The sequence below is a fragment of the Ambystoma mexicanum genome, chromosome 1q (assembly GCF_040938575.1).
Source record: "Ambystoma mexicanum isolate Mex_15411 chromosome 1q, UKY_AmexF1_1, whole genome shotgun sequence".
Taxonomy (NCBI): domain Eukaryota; kingdom Metazoa; phylum Chordata; class Amphibia; order Caudata; family Ambystomatidae; genus Ambystoma; species Ambystoma mexicanum.
The window spans coordinates 1,254,771,033-1,254,784,258 of NC_090922.1; the positions used below are offsets into that span (position 1 = coordinate 1,254,771,033).

Sequence of the window (13,226 nt, forward strand, 5' to 3'; positions counted from 1 at the left end):
AAGAGGTTTTTAGAACCGGTGGCATGATCTGGGGGCAAGCTAGCAGTTAAGAGGGTATTACTTAAAATGTATGCATGTTAAAAATCTGACACTTCATCAAGTAATGTCCACACTCCCTGCGCGCATGTGTATAAATTTGGGGTAATGTCTGATATTGGTAACTTGACCAAAAAGTGAAATATGTTGCCATTTCTCAATGCAAGCTCTCAGGAAGAGCAGATTTTGAACAGGGGATACCTCCTGTGATATGTGATGGGTGCATGTAATTTTAAACAAATGTGTACCTGTGCAAATATGTCTTTTGGGTCAAAATATAGATTGTGTGTAATTTGACAGGGGTGGGTTCTCTGTATCATAAAAAGACCTCATCATGATGACACTTCATTTCATTCCCCCAATCAAGGGGAAGAGGATGAAGTGGCCAATGACAAGTGGAGAGGGGTAGAGCTTAGTGATGCTGCACACACACCCACTTTCAAAACACATAAAAGCAGACAGTCAGGACAGATAGGGACCTTCAATTCCATTTGCTGCTACGCACTCTGCCGGACCATACCACATCCAGAGATCCAGACTTCAAATCCATCAATCTCCAGAATCCAGAAAGGGAGCAGAGCTGACCCAGACCACTGTTAGCAGAACCAGAGAGCTGACCCAGATCACTGTGAAGTGCAGAGACCAGACCAGAGTCCAGTCTAAAACCTGACCAGATCCGTGGCGAGGCCCATTCTAATTCAAGAATATAGTGTGAGTACCTAGCAAGACTGTGCAGAACCAATCTCTTAGTTAAAATAATCTAATGCAAGCTATTTTAACTGGAGTAAAGCTGTCACCTGTCATTTGTAAAGCTGTCACCTGTCATTTTCTAGTTGCAAGCTGCACTTGTCACTTTGAATTTTAACATTCCAAATCCGAAAAACTACCTTTATTTAATCGCTCATATCTCCGTAACCGTTTGTGCTAGGAACTTAGTTTAACTTTCCTCTGAAAGCTTAGAATCTTAGCTTTCCTACGAACCTAGAACCGCATTCCTACCCCCAATACTTTTGCCGCAATCGCGAAAAACGCACTCGCGAATTTGCCACGATTTGCAAATTTCTCAACGTGTGAAAGCAGCAGTTTTCTTGCTTTCAGTTGCCAAAAATTCGTTTCACCTGCTAGTTACTCCTAGATCCTTGCTAAAGTGAGCCTGGACTAATATTAACTTGATACCACTCACCCTGAACCTCTAGAGGGAATTAAAAGCATTTTAGCATATTTTTCACTTCATTGCCAGCACATATAAAAGCATTTTGGGCCTGTGTTGTAAACTTCTGTAGTCTAAGCTGCTGGGGTGAACTGAATTACATTTGATTGCATTTCTGAGAACTGTGTGCTTTCCTTCCATTTCCTTGCATTGCATAAAGGGGGGAGGGGATTGCCAGAGAAAAGTGATTACATTGTTTTGTTGAACGCATATTGAGTATTTTCTGTACTGCATTTTCATTCCACCTTGCATCCATTGGAAACCATAAAGTATTGTTGCTATCTTATCCATCCTATAACCACTCATCATTGATTATAAAGAAGTGTGCAAGTGCCAGACTATCCATTATTGATTACTGCTCAGATTCAGTGTGATATTCAATTATTAAATTATTATAAAGTGTGATATATATATCTATTGTTTAAATTATCAAATACACCTTTTAACTTGCAAAACAGAACTACTTCTTGGCTCAGTGGGGTCAGTGGGATTCAAAGAGAGGGGTGTTATATAGGGGTAGTCATCCAGAACGCATGAACTGGACATAAAGATATATCAATAAGGGTTTCCATTCAGTATCCCAGACTAGGCATTGACTTAGCTGTAGTGTTGAATTGAATCCTCTTACAGTGCTGCCAGCGTCACTGTACCGAGTTTTGTCTGGAAACTTGAGGGATCCTCAGCTGGCCCAACGAGACTACCTCCTGCGTAATATCGGCATCCTAGCATTGAGGAGACCTGAGATAGGAGGGAAAGTCTGACTGTGGCTACTGAATCCTTTTGCATCGCTGTGTGCAATGACCACTGTCCAAAATTGCTTACCTGACCCGAGTCCACTCCTGAGAGGGGTCCTGCATTGTGTTTGGCTGCATTCTTCAATAGAGAGTCCTTGCAACAGTGAAATACACCAACCGGAGATCAGCTCGAACCTGCATCCCTTGTGAATCAAGGACTTTGACTGTTGGTGGGAAAAGCAACATATTACCATCTCCTTTTGTCCTGCCAAGTCTGGGGAAGAATCGGAGTACGGGGGCTAAGTTACAGAGTTTTTAACCTACACCTATACTCCCATTATAAGTCCATGGGCATATAATAGACCTTATTTGTGACACTTTTGGCTTTGCCATTGCTTGCTTGCGCAAGACATCTGACTTTTGGGGCTAATTTTGGGCATTAGTCTAACTTGAACCCTAACCCTAAGAACTCTTCACTGGACCCCAGAGACCCTACCTGCATTTTTTCCTGCTTCCTAAATTCTGTGGAACTTTAACCTGTACTATTGGACAAAAGGCCCCAGGCAATTTACGGCTGGAAAATTTCAGTTCGGGATCATCTCTGTGCACCTTAAGTGCATAATACTTGTCCAACCTTTCCTTTGCAGGAGTTTCTGATGTGTATTATGCCCTATAACAAAGTGAATGTATAACTATTATATTTCAGACATGAGAAATGTATTTGAAACCAGTAGATGGTGCTCGTCAGGAATAAATAGATGCCCGGTGGGGCAACTGCTGTACGCGGACCACCTGTTTCTGCTGGATAGAACGCCACTTGGCTTACAGCGTAAAATGGACGCATTAAGGGAATATGTTGAGTTAAATAATCAAAAAATAAATATTGAAAAATCTGACATTCTCACAATCAAAAAACCTCAAGAAAAAGTACAAAAAAAACATTCAGTTGATGTATTGGACACAAGACCATACCACTAACAAAAGTGACAAAATATGTGGGCATAATGATCAGCACAGATGGAGGCAAAAAGCCCTGGATCGAGATTTTACAGCTGATAATGAACCAACTAATCGCACAAGCCTGATAGTAAAGAGAAAATTCAGCAAATTCTCTCTACAGCCCATTATAGATTCTTACAATCTGAAAGTGGTACCTGCGATAACCTATGCTGGGGAAACAGGACTAAGAATCCCATGGGAGACCTGGGATAAACTCGAGGGATCCTTTTGGAGGAGAGTACTGAGACTGCCAAACTCGGTCCCATTGGGGGTCATACGACACGAATTAGGATTGTATTCACTGCATTGCCATATCATCTGGAAAGCACTAACAATTTACAGAAAACTTGAATTGCCCTCTTGTCCCGCTCAATACACCATCATTAAAACAGGAAACAAAGGAGAGAATTATTGGTCATTGGTACTATGGCAAGACAAGTGTATCGAAATGTTGATGTCCCTAAATGTGATTCAGCACTTCTATGCGATAACTCGAAAAAGGTAAAACTCCAACTCAAGAGCATGGACTGGACGGAAACAGAAGCTATACGGGCAGACTCGAAAGTACACACCCTTTCAAGGACTTTAACTGGCCTCCCGGGGATTACACCAAAATACCTAAAAAAAAAAAATTTAAAAAAATTAAAAATCATCAAATCAGAAACACACAGACTTGATCCTAAAATTTAAATTGAACATAATAAGAACGAAAATGATCCTATTCGAGTATGGTATTACCTATGACACCAGATGTCGACTATGTGGTCTAGAAGAATGGTCTCTGCAACCTTTAACTCTTTTTGCAAAGAACTAAAGTCAGAAAGAATAAGGTTGCTGCATGACAACTTGTCATCTGGATGTGGGTTGGACTATTATCGATGGTGGGAAGTCATCTACAGCGGCACAGACCAAAAAAACCATAAGAGCGCTGGGGGTATTTTTGGAAGCGATTTTAGCCAGGCAAGAAGCAGTGCCTCCAGACACAGAAAAGATTAAATAACCAAAGTGAAGCACAAACACAGAGCCAATAGCTATTGCAGAATGTGAAAACAAGGAACATCCTAAAAATCCATACTGGACTCTAACTTGAAAGAGGAGATTGAGTCAAATAGAAAAAGGCTTGGATCTTGCTCGTGGCTCACGCTTGGGGGGGGGGGAATGGAACTTAAAGCTAACGTTTGTATTTTTAACTGAATGCTTAATAAAACATTTTTTTTAAGCGTGAATGTACATATGTATTTAGTTTGATAGTGTTGTGTGCTAAGTCTACTTGCCAATAATCATTTTTCTGTATCGTGTTTTGGCCATAAATAAATAACTGTATTTGTATATGTCCTGTCTAAGTGTAATCTGTGAATCCCATTGTGTTATCTCATTGAGGACCCCTTACAAGCTGACCACCTCTGCCTCTGAAGAACTTGGCCTAGACTGCCTGTCACTGCTACCCAAACTGGTTTGGCAACAGCTTCCCAGAGTTGAGTTGTTCTGTCACAATATAAGTTGGCCTCCTATACATCTGTCCACCAGGCCAGAGTATAGATAATCAGTCCTAACAGTGTCCACCATTTTGGTTCTCAAGTGGTAGGGCAGACCTTCATTGGTGATGTTTAAAGTGTCACTGGGCATACCTGCACCCCAGGCAGAGGCTAACATCATGCCCAGACAGCCTTATGACGTTTTATGCACTTGCCAGCCCTTCAGACTTCTCACCACACCACTGCCCCAACCATAGCTGTGGTCGCCATGTCATCCTCCCAGCCATTGCTGAGGTTTGTAGTTGGATTCCTAAGGGGCCCTTCCCCCCATCTTATCTACACCTCAACAGCACAGGTTCTACCTATTCGGGGTCTACATGTACTTCAACCAGAGTGGCTAAACTACCACCCCAAGGTCACTTCTCAACCCTTACCATCAGTGACAATACCTGTTGTTTAATCTGCACAAGGGGGCCCTCTAAGTAGAAATCTTGGGAGTGGGGGGGGGGGAGGTGACCAACCATATACCACCTCCAGGGATTCGCTTCACATAACTGATGGTGTTCCTCATCTTCCAGAGTTTCCAAGCCAGCACTAGCAGCCCCCAGAGGTTCCTGGCCCTCACCAATATCTGTTCCCAACGTGACATTATCACACATATTTTTGCATATTTTGGGATCTGTGAGCCAATGCTATTTGCATTTCCCCGTCAAATAGTCAATTGTCTAAGAACCTCATATTTTTCTCAGTCGGTTCTATATCTTTCTACTGCCAGCGTTTCTCCACCTCCACCTCCGCCTTCTTTGGGCCAATCTCGGGTAGTATAGCTCAGTGGCAATGCCGCGCGACACGCAGAGCAACCCAGGTTCGAATACCGTGGCCACGCGTAGAAACCTCTTGGGTATTAAGCACGTTATAAATAACTAATTCTAATATTGTGTATTAGAATTTAATATCCCTAAGTGCTTCCATCCCTTTGTCTAATGCATATTGCTTCTAATCGTCTTTCCTGAACCACCCTTTATACACGAACCACCTCACACGGAACACCCTCCCATGGCCTGCTCCTACCTCCAACCTTCCTCCCTCCCCATGCATTGTGCTAGTAATTCTACTCTACCTCCTTACTCTTTTCCATCCACTGCCACGAACATCCAAAGCACCTAACCCCCCACTCCCTTTATTTGTCGCTTTCTGCCTCGTGTTACTAGGGTTGTACAAACCCATGCACATCTTTCTATCAACTGTAAACTTTCATGCATGGTGGTCCCTCCCAGCGGCTATTTCAGCACAGTGGCTTTTCCTGGATAGCATTACCAGAGTGGCATAGGCAAGGGATGCTTTCAGCCAATTCCCCTCAATCTCTGCATTGCCAATGTCCTCTCCACCTTGTCAGTGTGCACCTGGCATCTCTTAAAGGATGGCTATGTGCCACTTGGAATACACTCTAAAGAATGGTTGTTGGAAGCAGGGGTGCTCTATTCTGTGAATGTAAAGGTGGTGGAACAATACATAATTAATATCAGATGGAGCCCCCTAAATGAATACCAGTAGTGATGAAGACGAGGACTTGGATTAATGAAAAGTGCCAGCGATGGGAAATCTGGTTATTTTCTGACCTCCTTCTCATAACTACTGATTTGCACATTTGTAGGGCAAACCCTAATGTTTCTGAATATATTATGGGGCATTCATCCAAGGAACTCAAACATGTGAGACATGAATTAGACATGAATTGCGTTCAACTTCACTGAACTTAATATAATATATGTTCCTGTGTATTTTATCCAGCTGTACAATGCTTTTCCACAAATCATGAAGTACGTTCCAGGATCTCACAAACGAGTTTTCAAAAATTGGGCTATCATTAAAGAGTACATCCAAAAGCAGATTCTGAAGCATAAGAAGGACCTGAATCCATCTGAACCGAGAGACTACATTGACTGCTATCTCATAGAAATGGAAAAGGTAAGGTACAGCTATGTGTTTGATATTTAGCATCTAAAGTAGAGGGTGAAGGGCAAGCATGGTAAGGAGTTGCACCTTCAATCAAAATGCTTCTTAGGCGAAAGAAACGGGCAAAAAATAACTGATTTTATTGGCCTCAGCATATTTTAATTAAATTACATCACAAGATGCACTTAATAACAAAGACGTACTACCCGAGGAGGCAGCCCAATAGAGCTAAGCCAGTAAACTCAACCAGAATTTATTAAGAGGTAAAGGAAACCCTTTTCCCCAGAACAAGTGGCCAATGATCTTCTGAGTTTCTGACCTTTTGTATTTAAAGAGGATATGGTGTTTCTAACAGAAACACAGCATGACAATAAACAGAGTTAGGAGCAATCAGCATAGGCGGGTGCTTTACACTGTGTGGTGATGTACTTCTACTACGTATGTATCATTTCAGCATATGATGTTAATGTGAAATAAATGGGAACACTCTTCCAGCAGAACTTCAATTCCCGATTATACCTTGACGTGATGAGTCATTACTTGCACCATGTGACCTCCCCTCACACACAGTATACATATATTTCTGAGGCTTGTGGAATCTGCTTAGATCACATGCTGTGCATAGGCCGACATCTAGTGGAGGCTGCGGAGTATTACAGTTTGTTTTTAGAAACTCGAAAATGGGCGTCGACACAGGGCGTGCCAGTAATACTATCCCTAGTGTGACGTCCACTGTATCCATGATCACTCGCGCATCTAGGACCCTCAGATTGTTTTTTTCCGCCATACTGGTCAGAAGCATTCCGCGGAGTTCCGTGGCCTTAGCCATACTTTTGCTAAAATATTGTTATATTTCCCCATTTCTCCACCCCAACGTCGAGTCACCGCATCCACACTCGACGCCGGCCCAGAGAAAGAATCAACCGTCGAGAGCTGCACAACCGTTTTGGGCCTCGGAAGGCCTCTGGCCTCGGCCCTGTAAGTAGGGAGAGTGGGGGGTGGACATACTCTACACTCTTTTGGTATATAGGTACATTCTTATATATTCCTGCACTTATTAGCCCGCTGCCATAAGGTGCGTATGGAGGGTACCCCTTTCCAATTTTGCCCCAAGTGCAACTGCAAGTACCCTTGGGTTGACAGGCACGCCATGTGCAATCTCTGCTTACCGATGGACCACCCCGAGGCTAACTGCAGAGCATGTAGTAGGTTCAAACCGAAAACACTCAAGGACCGTTCGATCAAGCGTTGGGCCCAACACGCCAGGCGTCAAGAGGCCATGGCAGCGGAGGGTGCCTTCAGCGATGGCAGCGACGCCATGCTTTCGGACGGCGAGGGCAACGTGGCGTCAATGGACAGCCAAGCGCAAGTCCCCGACCTCAAAAGGTCGTCCGGCAGGGCGGCTATGGGGAAGACCCCCGGCGACACAAGCGCTACCCACAGCACTTCCACAAAACACATGAAGTCCAACCGAGACTCACGCGCACGTCGAGTACTCGGAAAGAGGCACATAGAGAACGGTCCGAATCGGTGCCCTCTGGGCGTTCTTGATCTAGATCGCTGCATGACTCCAGGCAACCATCCACTGTTAGCAGAAGTACCTCGCTCCCCAAGGTAACAGAGGTTCGATCGTCGGAAGACAAAACCGACCTCTATCCCCAGTCCGCACTCCAGGAGTCGGCATCAACAGGCCGCGCAACGGCTGCTCCCGAGTCCCAACCTCCACTATCCAGAGATAGGGACACTACCCCCGAACCTCGGCGCCAGTCGTTGAAAGTCTCCAGAGGGGCAAAAAACAGGGTAAACACTCTTCCACACACGGGGAAGGGGAAAAACAACAGAGGAAGCAGTCTCAGCCTCCTTCCACACCTCAAAAACATTCCACCCCACATAAACAGATGGACACGTCTCGGTCTTCTGTTATCCCAAAGACCCCTGTTCAAACCAGTAGGTCTAGTCTAGATAAGACAGGGAAAGGCCTTCAAGAAAGAATCATTGCCAGTTCAAGAGAATGGTCTACTGATGACATAGACAGAGTCATGTCAAGGATGTCCTCATTGGCAGATTTCTACGCCAAAAACCTTGAACACTTTCTCTCTTTTATCCCTGACGGGTCAACTCCCTCAGGCTCTAAGGATCCTATACCCCCAAGTAAGAAGTCCCGGGTTGAAGCTCCTACTTCAGACCCCTTCAGTATACAGCCCCATTCTCAATATCAGGGAGATCCATCCCTTTATGAGGATCCAGATTTGGGCATGTTGGAAGAACAAACTGGGACGGGCTACTATGGGGATGACGAGGACCAAGAGGAGGAGGAGGACAACCCAGAAACCAACAGGCTAGATTCCCCGGTAGATAAAGAACCCCCGGTTACCGACTCCCCTGTCGATAGCCAGCCTCTCTTGAATGAAGTTCTGTCCAGAGCGGCAGAACATTTCCACATTGACACCCAGGGTGCTCAAAAAGAGATGGACTTTGCCGAGGAGTTAGTGGGAAAAAGGAGACCTGTTGCCCAGGCCATCCCTATCCTTAAGTCAATACAAAGGAGGATAAACGCTTCCCTTGTTAATCCCTATCTCACTAGGGCGGTAAACCCCAGAGTTGAGAAGCTTTTCAGGGCAGCCCAAACAGACCCACTGTACATAAGTGGGCATCTGAAACCGGACTCCCTGGTAGTTACAAACACCAGTAAGAGGGCGGGAACACCCTTGTCATTGTCGGAAGCTCCTCCCGACAAAGAGAGCAAGACGATTTATGGCTTGGGCAGGAAAGTAGCCTCCACTTCTGCCTACCAGGCAAGGATTGCCAACTCCACCACCCTGCTGGCGAGTTACAACTGCCACCAGTAGGAAGAAGTCACGGCACTCATAGATTCTGCCCCAGAACCCTTAAAAAGCCAATTGGCACGAGTTTCGGCAGAAGGAAGAGCCGTGTCCGGTTGCATATTAAAAGCAGCCTTTGATGCCGCGGATAACGCCGGCAGATTGATAGCAGAAGGTACTGTTATCAAAAGGCATGCTTGGTTGCGACAGTCTGGGTTCAAAGCCGAAACCCAGGCTTCATTGATAGAAAAACCAGTGGAGCCGGAGCTATTGTTTGGAAAGGTGGTCGAGGACGCGCTGAAAAATGCCAAGGATGAGTATGAGACACTCAAATCCCTAGGCCAGCTAACCAATAAACCCCCAAACCAGAGAGGGAATGGCAATTTTCGTCGCCCACGTGGACAAAATTCCCAGAGAGGGTCTAACTATTCCCTGGGGCAAGGTTCACAATGGAACAACAACAGCCAGCAGTCTACCCAGGGTTATGGCAGGGGTAATCTTCTAGCAAAGGACGCGATAGAACTCGTCCCGGGACACCAGGTAAACAAGGGTATTTATTCAACTTACTTCCTTGTGCCAAAAAAAGATTTGACAATGCGCCCAGTATTGGACTTACGGCCTGCAAACAAGTATGTCAAGCCCCAAAAATTTCCAAGAGGTAATCCCCATCCTAAAAAAGGGGGGATTACATGGCAACATTGGACATGAAAGATTCCTATTTTCATATTTCCATGTTCCCAGCGCATAGAAAGTACTTGCGCTTCAACGTGGACAGTCGGCACTACCAGTTCAAGGTACTGCCCTTCGGGATTGTCTCGGCTCGAAGGGTATTCACCAAGGTTCTGGCGGTGGCGGCAGCACACCTATGCAGGGAGGCAATCCCGGTGTACCCTTACCTGGACGACTGGCTCATCACGGGGGAGACCCCAGTAATTTGCAGAACAAACATTCAAAGGATGATCGACCTCCTCTTCGAATTAGGCTTCTCAATAAACGAGAAGAAGTCAAGTCTGGTGCCAAGCACCTCCAAACTGTTCATAGGAGCTATCCTAGACACGCAAGAGGGGTTGACCTTTCCATCAGAGGAAAGAATTCGGAATATACTGCTGCAAATTCCGCAATATCAGACCGGTCGCCAGATAACGGTACGCAAAGCAATGCATTTGCTGGGCATGATGGCGTCATGTATTTACCTGGTGCCCCATGCGCGCCTGCGCATGCGTCCCATGCAAGAATGGTTGGCGAAACAGTGGTCTTAGGCAAGTGGTCAGTGGGACAATCTAGTGGTTGTTTCGCCAACACTGGTACTATGCCTTCACTGGTGGACAAGAGAAAATCTGTCCAAGAGGAAACCCTCTTACGATCCTGAGATATAGGCGGTGGTCACAAACGATGCATGCCTGACAGGGTGGGGAGCTCACCACCTCTACCACACAGCTCAGGGTCTCTGGTCTCACTCAGTGGCCAAGAATCACATCAATCTGCTAGAGCTTCTGGCAGTATTCAGAGCGCTTCAAGCGTCCAAGCCCTACCTGCTGAATCTGTCAGTGCAGATCCGGACGGACAGCACTACAGCCATGTTTTACCTAAACAAGCAAGGAGGGACGGTTCCATGTAATAATGTCGCCACAAAAATATTGCCATGCAAAAATGTCCCCGAAAAATGGTCATTTTTTGTGGCGACATTATTGCATGGAACATGCGGGGGACACCCCCGCAACCCCAATTTATTTTTTTATTTTTTATTTTATTATTTTATTATTTTTTGCCCCTGTCGCCATATATATGGTCACCCAAATAATATCGCCACAACATTTTCCCGGCGATATTATTTACGGCGACCATATATGTGGCGATATTATTACCTGATACCGGAGGGACTTGTGCGCCAAATCTGTCCAAGCTTGCCCAGAAAATTAGGATATGGGCTCTCAGACGGAAGATCTTCCTGTCATCTCAACATGTTCCAGGGGATCTCAATTCTCTGGCGGATGCTTTGAGCAGAGATCCCCTCTCAGAGGAACACGAATGGTGTCTACACAGAGAAATCGTATAAGGTATCTTCTCACAGTCGGGTTTCCTCACCATAGACCTATTCGCCACAAGCAAAAACAGACAGTGCCCATGATTTGTATCCAGATTCCCCAGCCAGACTCCCAGGGGAACGCCCTGTGGATGAACTGGTTAGGGATGTTTGCGTACGCTTTTCCACCAAAACCTCTCATCAGGAAGGTGGTCAACAAGATGAACAGAGAATCAAGGACGCTCGTCCTAGTTGCTCCCATGTGGGCGAGACATGGGAGCAACCGTGGTTCCCACACCTACGCAGACTAGCGGTGTGCAAACCCATCAAACTCCCGGGCTGGTACAACCTACTGTCCCAGCACCAAGGTCAAACAGTACATCCTCAACCCAACTCAATGAACCTAGCAGCATGGCTCCTGAGGTCATAGAGTTCGGACATCTCAAATTACCTCAGATATGTATTGACATCCTAAAAGAATCTAGGAAGCCAAACACGAGGCACTGCTACTTTGACAAATGGAAACTATTCGTTATCTGGTGCCAGAATAAGCAAATCAACCCAGTTGATTGCACTCCTTCCACAGTTGTCACATACATGCTCCACCTGCTGGATGCAGGACTGGTATTTAAATCACTGAAGGTACACCTGGCAGCGCTGTCAGCATACACCACATCCCATAACAAGGTGTTGTGGTGGAAGATACCAGTGGTTAAAGCTTTCATGGAAGGAGTAAAGAGACTTCACCCTCCTATTTCAAACCCACCACCAGGATGGGACCTTAACGTGGTGCTATCTAAACTCATGGGCCCCCCATTCGAACCCATGCATAAAAGCAGTCTCAAACACCTGACTTATAAAACGGCCTTCTTAGTAGCTATAACATCTATAAGAAGGGTCCGTGAAATTCGGGCTCTGTCAGTGCAGGATCCATTCTTTACAGTTCATAAAGATAAACTGGTCTTACACGTACACACCTTAGGCTCTCACCTACGTTTATTTCTACATTCCACGTGAACCAGTCCATCGAGCTTCCCGCTTTCTTCCAAGACCCACAAAGCTCAGCTGAGGTTAAACCCTAGATGTGCGTAGGGCGGTCCTCTACTATGTAAACAAAACCAGACCGCTAAGGAAAACTGATCAGCTGTTTGTCTCCGTAGCTACAGGCAGAGAGGGAGATCACGTCTCTAAAGGTGCCATCTCTAAGTGGATTGTTAACTGTATCCAGCTGTGCTACTCTCTTTCTGACAAAACTCTGCCTTTCACGCCAAGAGCCCACTCTACAAGAGGCATTGGGGCCACTCTGGCTTTCATTGCAAATGTACCCCTTGACACCATTTGCAAAGCAGCTACTTGGAGCTCTATTCACACTTTTACTCAGCATTACTGCATTGACACCCATTCCAAGACAGATACTCAAGTGGCACAAGCGGTTCTAAGACATTTATTTGCTCATGACCCTTCTCACATCCCACCTCCTCCTTCTAACACTGCTTGCTAATCTATGCACAGCATGTGATCTAAGCAGATGCCACAAGCCTCAGAAGAGATACATTACTCAGCGTAATCGTATTTCTTATGCTTGTATCTGCTTAGATTCACATGCGACCCACCCTTCCTCCCCTCTGAGAGAAGGCGCACGGATGCTTAGTAGTCTTATCTATCTATCTGCTTGGATTATCTGTACTCGCGCTACTCCTCATGCAACCTCATGTAAGAAAAAATACAATCTGAGGGTCCTAGACGTGTGAGGGATCATGGGTACAGTGGACGTCACACTAGGGATAGTATTACTGGCACGCCCTGTGTTGACGCCCATTTTCGAGTTTCGGAAAACAAACTGTAATACTCCACAGTTTCCACTAGATGTCGGCCTATGCACAGCATGTGAATCTAAGCAGATACAAGCATCAGAAATACGATTACGGTGAGTAATGTATCTCATATAGATTTCTGAGGCTTGTGGAATCT

General features: G+C 45.5%; 1 protein-coding gene across 1 annotated transcript in view; it reads left to right on the top strand.

The window, feature by feature from the left end:
* Positions 1-13,226, top strand: part of LOC138545442 (cytochrome P450 2J2-like) — a 470,793-nt gene that overhangs the window by 265,749 nt on the left and 191,818 nt on the right. The window contains exon 5 of the mRNA XM_069642069.1: positions 6,246-6,422. Coding sequence (XP_069498170.1) covers positions 6,246-6,422 — 177 coding nt within the window. The remainder of the gene's footprint in view (positions 1-6,245; positions 6,423-13,226) is intronic.